This window comes from Salvelinus namaycush, chromosome 6 (assembly GCF_016432855.1).
Source record: "Salvelinus namaycush isolate Seneca chromosome 6, SaNama_1.0, whole genome shotgun sequence".
NCBI classification, from domain to species: Eukaryota; Metazoa; Chordata; class Actinopteri; order Salmoniformes; family Salmonidae; genus Salvelinus; species Salvelinus namaycush.
The window spans coordinates 26,353,967-26,368,520 of NC_052312.1; the positions used below are offsets into that span (position 1 = coordinate 26,353,967).

A 14,554-nucleotide genomic window follows, 5' to 3' on the forward strand; every position below is an offset into this window, starting at 1 on the left:
CAAATTCTTATTTGACAATGACGGCCTACCACGACCAAACCCTCCCCTAACCCGGATGATGCTGGGCCTATTGTGCGCCTACAGCTACAGTATCCTATTTGACTGTTTAGGCTTGCATATCTGTTGTTATATTGACTTTTTCAGGGTTTTTTCTTCATTACCCACCCCGACTTATCCAGGTCTGCTAACTAAACTGTAAAGGTCTGACATTTGTTTTGTTATTTTGTTTTTGGTTTATTTTGTAATAACTGCTAAGAGACTCCATTACAGGGAGGGGTCTTCTGGGTGGGGAACGACCAATGGAATAATTTTAATTTAACTTTGAATTTAACTTAGATTTAAGAATTTGTTCTTAACTGACTAGTTAAATAAAGGTTAAATAAATATAAAAGGAGCAATAGCTCTTAATCCATTGTAATTTACTATAAGCAATATGGTTCATGTGACAAAGATACATTTGCCCTCCATTTTTATTAAGCACTTAACATTAGAACCGTCAAAAGCTTAATTTCAATAAAAACCTTGAACCCACCTGTCCCTGACTCTTCCTAAATATGTGTATTTTACACTCTAGCAGCGCTTTGAGACAAATATCATATAACACAAAAACGTTGAGCATTTCATCCTCAAAGCGGCATGAAGTTGGACGGTTCTGACTTAGGTATTTGTAGTTGTCCACATATTCTAGGTGTCTGGTTAGACTGCAAAGTCTCCTTCCAGACTCACATTAAGCATGTCCTATCCCAAAATAAATCTAGAATTGGCTTTCTATTTCACAACAAAGCTCCCTTCACTCATGCTACCAAACATACCCTCGTAAAACTGACTATCCTACCGATCCTTGACTTTTGCGATGTCATCTACAAAATAGCCTCCAACACTCTACTCAGCAAATTGGATGTAGTCTATCACAGTGCCATCCGTTTGTCACCAAAGCCCCATGTGGTCCCGTGTGGCTCAGTTGGTAGAGCATGGCGCTTGCAACGCCAGGGTTGTGGGTTCGATTCCCACGGGGGGCCAGTACAAAAAAAGTATGAATGTATGTACTTGTAAGTCGCTCTGGATAAGAGCGTCTGCTAAATGACTTAAATGTAAATGTAAAATGTAATATACTACCCACCACTGCGACCTGTATGCTCTCGTTGGCTGGCCCTCGCTTCATATTCGTCGCCAAACCCACTGGCCCCAGGTCATCTATAAGTCTCTGCTAGGTATAGCTCTGCCTTATCTCATCTCCCGTCTTTCCTTACAGTTCTCTGCTGCCAATGACTGGAACGAACTGCAAAAATCACTGAAGCTGGAGACATATCTCCCTCACTAACTTTAAGCAGGTTACCAATCACTGCACCTGTATACAGCCCATCTGTAAATAGCCCACCAAACTACCTCATCCCAATATATATATTTTTTTTTAAACTCTTTTGCACCCCAGTATCTCTACTTGCACATCATCATCTGCAAATCTATCACTCCAGTGTTAATGCTAAATTGTAATTACTTTGCCACTATGGCCTATTTATTGCATTACCTCCCTAATTTTACTACATTTGCACACACTGTATACAGATTTTTCTATTGTGTTATTGACCCCATGTTTGTTTATCCCATGTGTAACTCGTGTTGTTTTTGTCGAACTGCTTTGCTTTATCTGGGCCAGGTCGCAGTTGTAAATGAGAACTTGTTCTCAACTGGCCTACCTGGTTAAATAAAAGGTGAAATACAATTTTAAAATGTAAAAAACAAATTGCCAAGAGAGGTTATCTATTTTTTTCGTGGCTGTTTATTTACCACCACAGATGGGCGCTGGCACTAAGACTGCACTGAGTCTGCTGTGTAAGGAAATAAGCAAACAGGAAACCGCACACCTAGAGGCGGCGCTCCTTGTGGCCAGGGACTTTAATGCAGGGAAACTTAAATCAGTGTTAGCAAATTTCTATAAGCATGTTAAATGTGCAACCAGAGGGGGAAAAAATCTATATCACCTTTACTCCACACACAGAGACGCGTACAAAGCTCTCCCTCGCCCTCCACTTGCCAAATCTGACCATAATTATATCCTCCTGATTCCTGCTTGAATGAAAGCAGCAAGCACCAGTGACTCGGGTCTATAAAAAAAAGTGGTCAGATGAAGCAGATGCTAAACCATAGGACTGTTTTGGAATGGCATTGAGGAGTACATCACATCAGTCAATGGCTTCATCAATAAGTGCATCGAGGACATCGTCCCCACAGTCACTGTACGTACATACCCCAACCAGAAGCCATGGATTACAGGCAAACATTCGCACTGAGCTAAAGGGTAGAGCTGCCGCTTTCAAGGTGAGGGACTAACCCGGAAGCTTATTAGAAATCCTGATATGCCCGACAAATCATCAAGCAGGCAAAGCGCCAATACAGGACTAAGACTGAATCGCACTACACTGGCACCGACACTCGTTGAATGTGGTAGAGCCTGCAAACTATTACAGACTACAAAGGGAAGCACAGCCGCAAGCTACCCAGTGACACAAGCCTACCAGACGAGCTAAATCACTTCTATGCTCGCTTCGAGACAAGCAACACTGAGGCATGCATTTGAGCAACAGCTGTTCCGGACGACTGTGTGATTACACTCTCCATAGCCGTCATGAGTAAGACCTTTAAACAGGTCAACATTCACAAGGCCGCTGGGCCAGACGGATTACCAGGACGTGTGCTCCGGGCATGTGCTGACCAACTGGCAGATGTCTTCACTGACATTTTCAATCTGTTCCTGATTGAGTCTGTAATATCAACATGCTTCAAGCAGACCACCATAGTCCCTGTGCCCAAGAACACTAAGGGAACCTGCCTAAATGACTACAGACCCGTAGCACTCACATCCGTAGCCATCGAGTGCTTCGAAAGGCTGGTAATGGCTCACATTAACACCATTATCCCAGAAACCCTAGACCTACTCCAATTTGCATACCGCTCAAACAGATCCACAGATGATGCAATCTCTATTGCACTCCACACTGCCCTTTCCCACCTGGACAAAAGAAACACCTACGTGAGGAATGCTATTCATTGACTACAGCTCGGCGTTCAACACCATAGTGCCCTCAAAGCTCATCACTATGCTAAGGATCCTGGGACTAAACACATCCCTCTGAAACTGGATCCTGGACTTCCTGACGGGCCGCCCCCAGGTGGTAAGAGTAGGTAGCAACACATCTGCCACGCTGATCCTCAACACTGGAGCCCCTCAGGGATGCAAGCTCAGTCCCCTCCTGTACTTCCTGTTCACCTACAACTGCATGGCCAGGCACGACTCCAACACCATCATTAAGTTTGCAGACCACACAACAGTGGTAGGCCTGATCACCGACAACGACGAGACAGCCTATAGAGAGGAGGTCAGAATAACAACCTATCCCTCAATGTAATCAAGACAAAAGGAGATGATTGTGGACTACAGGAAAAAGAGGACTTAGCACGCCCCCATTCTCATCAACGGGGCTGTAGTGGAGAAGGTTGAGAGCTTTAAGTACCTTGGTGTCCACCTCAACAAACTAGAATGGTCCAAACACACCAAGACACTCGTGAAGAGGGCACGGCAAAACCTATTCCCCCTCTGGAGACTGAAAATATTTGGCATAGGTCCTGAGATCCTCAAAAGGTTCTGCAGCTACAACATCGAGACCATCCTGACTAGTTGAATAACTGCCTGGTATGGCAACTGCACGGCCTCCGACCGCAAGGCACAACATAGGGTAGTGCGTACGGCCCAGTACATTACTGGGGCTAAGCTGCCTGCCATCCAGGACCTCTATACCAGGTGGTGTCAGAGGAAGGTCCTAAACATTGTCAAAGACCCCACCCACCCCAGTCATAGACTGTTCTCTCTACTACCACCGCATGGCAAGCGGTACCGGAGCACCAAGTCTAGGACCAAAAGGCTTCTCAACAGCTTTTACCCCCAAGCCATAAGACTCCTGAACAGGTAATAAAATGGCTACCCGGACTATTTGCACTGTGTCCCACCCACCCCCTCTTTTATGCTGCTGCTACTCTCTGTTTATCATCTATTCATATTCACTTTAAATTATACCTACATGTACATATTACCTCAATTAGCCCGACTAACCGGTGCCCCTGCATGTTGACTCTGTACCAGTACCACATGTATATAGCCTCGCTACTGTTATTTTCCCTGTCATTTTACTGTCTTTATTTAATTATCTATTGTTTACCTAATACCTATTTTTTCCTTAGAAATCGCACAGTTGGTTGGGGCTTGTAAGTAAGCATTTCACTGTGAAGTCTACACCTGTTGTATTCGGAGCACGTGACAAATACACTTTGATTTGATGATGTTTGGCAAAACAGGTTCATTAGAAACCTTGGAATCTGCTCTTTTTGATAGGGTATAGCAATCAAAACGTCTGGCCTGCATGGACCTCTGTAGGATGATATGGAAGAAGAGCTTACTTGGAAAGCTCCATTCTTTTCTTTGTCAATGCACACAGCGCTGGTCATCAGTCTCTTCATTCTCAATTTTACAATTGATAATATTGACATTTAATCTCGTCTTTAGGCCGCATCTATTATAATACAGTTCCAGTCAAAGGTTTGGACACACCTACTCATTCAAGAGTTTCTCTTTATTTTTACTATTTTCTACATTGTAGAATAATAGTGAAGAAATCAAAACTATGAAATAGCACATATGGAATCATGAAGTAACCAAAAAAGTGTCAAAGATTATTCAAAGTAGCCACCCTTTGCCTTGACAGTTTTGCACACTTGGCATTCTCTCAACCATTTTCACCGGGAATACTTTTCTAGCAGTCTTGAAAGAGTTCCCACATATGCTGAGAACTTACTGGCTGCTTTTCCTTCACTCTGCGGTCCAACTCATCCCAAACCATCTCAATTGGGTTGAGGTCGGGTGATTTTGGAGGCCAGGTCATCTGATGGAGCACTCCATCACTCTCCTTCTTGGTCAAACTGCCCTTACACAGCCTCGAGGTGTGTTGGGTCATTGTCCTGTTGAAAAACAAATGATAGTCCCACTAAGATGGGATGGTATATCGCTGCAGGATGCTGTGGTAACCATGCTGGTTAAGTGTGCCTTGAATTCTAAATAGATCACAGACAGTGTCACCAGCAAAGCACACCATCACACCTCCTCCTCCATGCTTCACGGTGGGAACCACACATGCGGAGATCATCCGTTCACCTACTCTGCATCTCACAAAGACACGGCGGTTGGAACCAAAAACCTAATTTGGATTCATCAGACCAAAAGGACAGATTTGCACCGGTCTAATGTCCATTGCTCATGTTTCTTGGCCCAAGCAAGTCTCTTCTTATTGGTATCCTTTAGTAGTGGTTTCATTGCATCAATTCGACCATGAAGGCCTGATTCACTTAGTCTCCTGTGAACAGTTGATTTTGCCATATGGCTTGACCACAGAAGGCTGGTGGCACCTTAATTGGAGAGAACGGGCTCGTGGTAATGACTGAAGCGGTATAAGTGGCATGGTATTAAATACATCAAACACATGGTTTCCAGGTGTTTCATGCCATTCGCAACGTTCCGGCCATTATTATGAGCCGTTCTCCCTTCAGCAGCCTCCTGTGGCCTTGACCTCTTTCTCCCCTCTCCCTCCAGATGAAATCCTGCAACTAGTGATGTCTGGCCGCCCGACAACCTGCCCACTTGACTACATCCCCTCCTCCCTTTCCAAACCATCTCTGGAGACCTTCTCCCATTCCTCACTTCGCTCCAACTCATCCCTTGATCACTGGCTACGTCCCTTCTGACTTCAAGTTGGCCCCTCATCAAGAAACCAACTCGACCCCTGACGTCAAACTACAGACCGGTATACCTTCTTTCTTTTCTTTCCAAAACAATTGAATGTGCTGTCTCTGACCAACTCTCTAGTTCTCTCTCAGAACAATCTTTTTGACCCTAACTAGTCCCACTTCAAGGCAGATCACTCAATTGAGACTCCTCTCCTCTGTGTCACAAAGGCTCTCTGCACTGCCAAAGCTGACACTCTCTCCTCTGTTCTTATCCTCCTAGCTCTATCAACTGCTTTCGACACCGTGAACCATCGGATCCTCCTCTCCACCCTCTCAGGGTTGGGTGTCTCAGGCTCTGCACACTCCTGGATTGTATCCTACCTGGCAGGTCATTCCTACCAGGTGGCTTGTAGAGGATCTGTGTCTGCACCACTTGCTCTCTCTACTGGTGTCCCCCAGGGCTCGGTTCTAGACGCTCTCCTCTTTCCACAAAGTCACTCGGCCCTTCATATCCTCACATGGTCTCTCCTATCATTGCTATGCGGATGACACTTAACTATTTTTCTCCTCCCCCCCCTTCTGACACCCAGGTGGCGACACGCATCTGTGTGCCTGGCAGACATCTCAGCTTGCCCAGGACCTAACCATCACAGTTGACGACTCCATGGTGTCCCCCTCAGAGTGCAAAGAAACTTGGTGTGACCCTGAACAATACCCTGTCGTTCTCTGCAAACTTCAAAGCAGTGACTTGTTCCTTCAGGTTCATGCTCTACAACATCCGTAGAGTAAGACCTTTCCTCACACAGGAAGCAGCGTAGGTCCTAATCCAGGTACTTGTCATCGCCCGTCTAAACTACTGGGCTGGGCTCCCCGCTTGTGCCATCAAACCCCTGCAATTTGTCTAGAATGCTGCATCCCGCCTGGTGTTCAACCTTCCTAAGTTCTTCCATGACAACCTGCTCCTCTGCACACTCCACTGGCTTCCAGTCGAAGCTTGCATCATCTTCAAGACCCTGGTGCTTGCCGAGGGAGCAGCAAGGGGAACTGCACACCCTTACCTTCTGGCTATGCTCAAACCCTACATCCCAGCCCAAGCACTCCATTCTGCCACCTCTGGTCTCTTGGCCCTCCCACCCCTATTGGAGGGCAGCTCCCGCTCAGCCCAGTCAAAGCTCTTCTCTGTCCTGGCACCCCAATGGAGGAAGAAACTTCCCCCTAAAGTCAGGACAGCGGAGTCCCTGCCCATCTTTCGAAAACATCTGAAACCCTACCTCATTGAAGAGTATCTTAAATAACTCTCACAGTGCATCCAACGCACAGCTCATCACCATCTAACACCATCCCTACCGTGAAGCATAGTGGTGGCAGCAACATGCCATGGCAATGCTTTTCAGTGGCAGGGACTGGGAGACTGGTAAGGATAGAGGGTACAATGAATGGAGCCAAGTACAGGCAAATCCTTGATGAGAACCTGCTTCAGAATGCAAACAACCTTAGACTGGGGGCGAAGATGTGTGTTCCAACAGGACAATGACCCCAAGCATACAGCCAAAGCAATGCTAGAATGGCTCCAGAACAAGAATGTGAAAGTCATTGAGTGCCCCAGACAAAGCCCAGACTTGAAACCCATTGAAAATCTGTGGAAAGTCTTGAAGATTGCTGTTCACTGCTGATCCTCACCTAACTTAACAGTGCTTGAGAAAATATGCAATGATGAATGGGAGAAAATCCCCAAATCCAGATGTGCAAAGCTGATACAGACATAACAGCTTTGAGTCGTCTTGGGTATCACCGCCAAAAGGTGCTTCTACAAAGTATTGACTTAGGGGTGTGAATACTTATGTAAATAAGATATGGCTGTATTGAATTTTCAATAAATTTGCAGAAATGTCAAAAAACATGTTTTCACTTCGTCATTGTGGGGTGTGTGTGTGTAGATGGGTGTAATCTATTTAATCAATTTTAAATTCAGTCAAGGGTTATGAATACTTTCTGAAGGCACTGTACTTCCTCCAAGTTAGCTAACCGCTGCAGCTAGTATTGACATAATTAAGTCACTATAGATTAGTTTCTATGAAACAGCTGCCTGTGTTAGCCAATAATGTCTATCTGCAGACTGCGGTTACTACATGCCGCACCCACTGCCATTGAGGCTACTAGCGCCGTCTCTGGCCCACACTCCAAGCACAGTAGGTGGCAGTAATGCACCAACGTTGAATGCCAACTGCCGAAAAACCCCACAGAAGGAGGAGGCTGCTAGCTAGCTACACCGGTATACAGTGTCCTTTGCCCCCACCAGCTGAGCACTGCTTTCCCACAGTTCTGTTAATGTTACGGCGAGGGAAGTAGCTAGCTATAGCACGATGCTTGGCATTGCGCATGGTGATCTTAGGCTTGTGTGCGTCTCCTCGGCCATAGAAACCCATTTCATGAAGCTCCCAACGAACAGTTCTTGTGCTGACGTTGCTTCCAGAGGCAGTTTGGAATTCGGTAGTGAGTGTTGCAACCATGGACAGACAATTTTTACACTCTACGGGGTTCAGCATTCAGCAGTCCCATTCTATGAGCTTGTGTGGCCTACCACTTCGTGGCTGCACTTACCACGTCACAATAACAGCACTTACAGTTGACCGGGGCAGTACTACCAGGGCAGAAAGCTCATCAGTACAGGCCATTCTACTACCAATGTTTGTCTATGTAGAATGCATGGCTGTGTGCTCTATTTTATACACCTGTCAGAAACGGGTGTGGCTGAAATAGCCGACTCCACAAATGTGTAGGGGTGTCCATATACTTTTGGCCATGTAGTGTCACTAGCAGCCTCAATGGCAGTGGGCACAGCATGTAGTAAGTGACGTGCGTACTGGGCGCAGCAAGTTGTGGGCACGGCATGTAGTAAACAAGGTCTGCAGATTGACCCTTCTCGTGTTCACTGCCGAGTTAGTTAGCTAAGGACACTGGACTATGTTGTGCTAGCTAGCGAATATGCTAACATTAGCTAGCTAAACATTTGGCTACGGACTGGCGCTGGCAGTATGGGACTATGGCGAGTGAATTAAATTGTTTCTTCATCATCTTGCTAGGTAGTTATCTAGCTGTGGCCATCTGGCTAGTATGAACAAGGGTGTTCTACAAAATAGCAACATTAGCTAGTTAACATTTGAATATAGACCATTAACTAAGCCAGTAATCTGTATATAATGACGAGATGCTCATGTCTCTGCCCTAACAATGGGAGTCGTTGTCCCAAAGGCAGGAAGGCAGGCAACAAGCTTAGGTCCAAAATAAGCCCACATAAACGCATTGGGCATATTTTGTACAGATTTTGGCGAGAATGAAACTTCTCACTTTGCCTCTTCCTCTCTGACTAAGAAACACACGCAGACATGCATTGCCAAACGACGCTACTCACTCCTTCTGGTTTGGAGTATATTAACAATGACTTCAAGGTCTTTGCTGTATGAACACAAAAGAGATTGACTGCTGAGACTCAGGGGGTGCTAAGTATTGTTGGCAGGCAAACGTTTGATAATCTTCCTGGTGTGTCTGATCTTTTATGGTAACGCCTACAGTCTCTGTACTGCCCAATCATATTCATTTATAAAAAGCATTCCAATTACAGCTATGTAGCTGCAAATACACTACCCTATTCTCGGTCACGGCAATAATGCTCCAAAAGACTGGTAATAAAGACATGGTGATAAAAGGGCCTCGAGAGTGGCGCAGCGGTCTAAGGCACTGCATCGCAGTTTTGTGGCTTCACTACATCCTGGGGTTCGATCACAACCGGCCGTGACCAGGAGTCCCATAGGGCGGTGCACAATTGGCCCAGCGTCGTCCGGGTTAGGGGAGGGTTTGGCCGGGGGGCTTTACTTGGCTCATCACGCTCTAGCGACTCCTTGTGGTGGGCCGTGCACCTGCAGGCTGACTTTGGTCGTCAGTTGAACGGTGTTTCCTCTGACAAATTTGTGCGGCTGGCTTCCGGGTTAAGCGAGCAGTGTGTCAAGAAGTAGTGCGGCTTGGCAGGGTCCTGTTTCGGAGGCGCATGTCTCTCGACCTTCGCCTCTCCCGAGTTCGCACGGGAGTTGCAGCGATGGGACAAGACTAACTACCAATTGGATATCACGAAACTAGGGAGAAAAAGGGGTAAATAAGATATTTTGTCAGAGTGAGTCTCATCCAAAACGGAGTTTTGCGAGACTTGTGGTCATGACTGTGTAACAATGTAAATGAAGGTTGGGTTGGTTTCAATCCTGCCCACATGCTGACAGGTGGCAGCACACAAGTAACCAATTCACAGTGCAGCTACACACGACCCGACCATAATACTTCTGGTAAATACGGGTATACTTTGGATATCCCTATGGTGCTAGTTTGGGACAAATCGGTAAATTACACAATGTACATGGGACAATATATTAAAATTCAATAGCTACAAATCTCAATGACTTAACCTTAAACCAACTATACATTTTATAAATTGATATAGAAATATTGAAACATTTAATGAGAAAATTTTCATGTTGCACACCTTTTAGTTTTCTCATTTACATTTTGTAACTTATTGATTGTCCCCAACTAGCCCAGGAGATCCAAAGTCAAACCAACCACTAGCAGGCTGAAGGTAATTGCAACAAAAGTACACCTTCACTTGAGGTTTACAAAATCCCTCTGGTGGCTGAGTTGACCCATTTTAAGAAATGCCATTGACTTGTGGAGAAAAAGTTTAACGTCTTTGATAGGCTGATGAGGAAGTTGTTACAAGAACTGCCACCTGGTGATGTTAGCATAGGGCTAACGTGTGCCAGGTTTTCTGATGGGGTCAGCTACAACATAGCGTTCTATCCCGTGACACTATGCAGACTAATTGGCTAATGCTTAAAGTTAACCTTAATCTTTTTCTAATGTTGTCAAGATGTTTTTTTGAATGTCTTTTCACACCAAATGCTAACCAAGATTGTTGAATCAGCAAAGTCAGCCAACCACTGGGAATGGTGCGGAACACAAACCCTGGGACTGTGGGCGATGGTCTGTTTTTGACCAATCATTAGTCCTGTGTGTCCCCTACTTTACAGTTCTCACTTCCTTAGCTAAATGTATACCAGCTCTTAATGAGAAAGAGTCCTTTTATGACATAAATTATTCAAAGCTGTTGAATCGCAAGGGTATGTTATGAAATCAGTAAGCTGCAGATGGTATTAACAGGCGTGTTCAACATTGCAGCCGACTTTGAAGGAGAGTCCAGACTGACTGATCTACAAAACATCTTGCATCGTAACTACACATTATTATTTGTAGATCAGTCAGTCAGTCACAATTTATCCATGATACGGCTTTGATTAGTTCTAACACGTCCATAATCTGGTTCAGACATAAAAAAATGTATGATCAGGATCAATTGAAATCAATAAACTCTGGCAGTGCCGGGTCATGTGGTGGCAAGAGGTATTTCCTGGGAGGATTTGAGCAAACATTAATCTGATAGCATTTTGGTCATTGTATGGCATACCATAGGAATCAACCTTTCATGGTGACACAGAAGAACCATGTTTGAAGTAACCAAATACTGTCTGGGGACACCAGCGCACCATTTCCAGTGCAAAATACAAGAGCTAAACTCAGCAAAAAAAGAAACGTCCTCTCACTGTCAACTGCATTTATTTTAAGCAAACTTAACATGATTAAAATATTTGTATGAACATAAGATTCAACAACTGAGACAAACTGAACAAGTTCCACAGACATGTGACTAACAGAAATTGAATAATGTGTCCGTGAACAAAGGGGGAGTTCAAAAGTAACAGTCAGTATCTGGTGTGGCCACCAGCTGCATTAAGTACTGCAGTGCATCTGCTCCTCATGGGCTGCACCAGATTTGCCAGTTCTTGCTGTGAGATGTTACTCCACTCTTCCACCAAGGTACCTGCAAGTTCCTGGACATTTCTGGGGGGAATGCCCTCACCCTCCGATCCAACAGGTCCCAGACGTGCTCAATGGATTGAGATCCGGGCTCTTCGCTGGCCATGGCCGAACACTGACATTCTGTCTTGCAAGAAATCACACACAGAACAAGCAATATAGCTGGTGGCATTGTCATGTTAGAGGGTCATGTCAGGATGAGCCTGCAGGAAGGGTACCACATGAGGGAGGAGGATGTCTTCCCTGCAACACACAGCGATGGGATTGCCTGCAATGACAACAAGCTCAGTCCGATGATGCTGTGACATACCGCCCCAGATCATGACGGACCCTCCACCTCCAAATCGATCCCGCTCCAGAGTACAGGCCTCGGTGTAATGCTCATTCCTTCGACGATAAATGCAAATCCGACCATCACCCCTGGTGAGACAAAACTGTGACGCGTCAGTGAAGAACACTTTTTGCCAATCCTGTCTGGTCCAGCGACGGTGGGTTTGTGCCCATAGGCGACGTTGTTGCCGGTGATGTCTGGTGAGGACTTGCCTTACAACAGGCCTACAAGCCCTCAGTCCAGCTTCTCTCAGCCTATTGCGGACAGTCTGAGCACTGATGGAGGGATTGTGCGTTCCTGGTGTAACTCGGGCAGTTGTTGTTGCCATCCTGTACCTGTCCTGCAGTTGTGAGGCAGTTGCAGGTGTTACACGTGGTCTGCCACTGCGAGGACGATCAGCTGTCTGTCCTGTCTCCCTGTAGCGCTGTCTTAGGCGTCTCACAGTACAGACATTGCAATTTATTGCCCTGGCCACATAAGCAGTCCTCATGCCTCCTTGTAGCATGCCTAAGGCACGTTCACGTAGATGAGCAGGGATCCTGGGCATCTTTCTTTTGGTGTTTTTCAGAGACAGTAGAAAGGCCTCTTTAGTGTCCTAAGTTTTCATAACTGTGACCTTAATTGCCCACCGTCTGTAATCTGTTAGTGTCTTAACGACCGTTCCACAAATGCATGTTATTTAATTGTTTATAATTCATTGAACAAGCATGGGAAACAGTGTTTAAACCCTTTACAATGGAGATCTGTGAAGTTATTTCGATTTTTACGAATTATCTTTTAAAGACGGTCCTGAAAAAGGGACGTTTCTTTTTTTGCTGAGTTTATTTTTTATCCCTTTTGCAAGTCTGATTTTCCACATATATTGCCTAGGATTGTCTGGGAATGTTGTAGTACATAATACGTTTTAGTATACTGTATTGTTAGCTCTATTTTAGTAAATGGAACCAACAGGGACTATTTTGGAAACTCCTCTCCTTCACTTGAATGGATTTCTCCTTGCTGTCGCCCTCCCCCTCTACTTAAATTGTATTTTTTTCTCTGGAGTTTACATGTAGAGAACACACAGTGCTGACAATCAGCCAAAAAACGGAGAGCGGCCGACTTACACCCTTGTTGTACTAAGATGTTTCCCTAAATTAAAATACATGCTAATCAGTTTCACTTTATTTCCTAAACTGAATGAATATTGAATTGGGCCCCAACCTTCTGCTCTGCCAGGAGTTTCCTGTAGCCGCTGGCTCCCAGGGTGAGCAGGGTGATGAGCACATCTAGGGAGGGTGAGGCTGATGCGCGACCTGGAAACGGAGGGAAGTCAGTGTCATACTAAAGGGGACAGACAAACACTTTCGAATCTGAATCCTTCCTAGGATTGTATCGATATCGGTATCAATATCAATTCCTCTCAACGATTTGGTTCCTTAATGGTTCCAATTGATACAATAATTTAAATAAGCTCATTATTATGGCTTTGAATGGTTAAAATCTAACTACAATTCAGGGAGAACTTTATTATAGCTAAATGGAAGGAATGTGCTCAAGTCTATATTCTTGCATAAACAGAAAAAGGGTGCTTGAAGTTAACAGTCGATCACAAAGAAAAAAAAGAGGATAAGCACTCACTTGATATAGTTGGAAATGGAAGTCTGTTTCTTTATTCTACTCTCATCTTTTAGGCAACATAACCTACTACAACACATACTAGCCACATGCAGATCTTTATTATAGCCTAGCACAAGCATACCTGATTTCATGACATGTTGATTATTTTAAAAACTGGTGAGTTACTTCTGGGCTGGAATACAATACTGCACAACAAGTAGCTCCCCAGGATTGGAGTTGGATCGAGACCGTGAGCTCCCAAAATTAATGAACTTTCAATATTCCAGAGGGGAAACAGAATTTGTCACCAACATCAGACAGACGTATATATAATACACACAGAAATACAACCACTGATGGCTGGCAGAAGAATTACACTACATGAGCCTCACATGATAACAAACTAGTAACTCATCCAGATAATGGCAACTTTACACAAAAAGGTTGCAGCCCTGGTTCAAACGAATATGGCCCTTAGGAATCTTAAACAGCACTAACCTGGATACATTCTGCTGATCTCCTGAATGAAAGACTCATCGAAACCAGCAATTATGGCACCACCTACTGGAACCATGAAGTTTTTGTCCAGGCTTTGTACAAAGGCATCGATTCTTCCAACACGAGCACCCTAATGAGATTATAGAAATAACCAAACTTTGCTATGTATAAAAATAATATACAGTGCATTTGGAAAGTATTCAAACCCCATCCTTTTTTCCACATTTTGTTACATTACAGCCTTATTCTAAAATGTATTACATAATTTGATTCCCTCAGTAATCTACACACAATACCCCATCATGACAAAGCAAAAACAGTTTTTTATTTATTTATGCAAAGTATTCAGACCCTTTGTCATGTGACTCGAAATTGAGCTCAGGTGCATCCTGTTTCCATTGATCATCCTTAAGATGTTCTTGGAGTCCACCTGTG

The 14,554-nt window shown here is 44.7% G+C and overlaps 1 protein-coding gene across 1 annotated transcript in view; it reads right to left on the minus strand.

Annotated features, from left to right (window-relative positions):
* Positions 1-14,554, minus strand: part of sepsecs (Sep (O-phosphoserine) tRNA:Sec (selenocysteine) tRNA synthase) — a 36,352-nt gene that overhangs the window by 9,344 nt on the left and 12,454 nt on the right. Inside the window, exons 8-9 of the mRNA XM_038996283.1 lie at positions 14,120-14,249; positions 13,226-13,317 (exon numbers count right to left, since the gene is read on the minus strand). Coding sequence (XP_038852211.1) covers positions 13,226-13,317; positions 14,120-14,249 — 222 coding nt within the window. The remainder of the gene's footprint in view (positions 1-13,225; positions 13,318-14,119; positions 14,250-14,554) is intronic.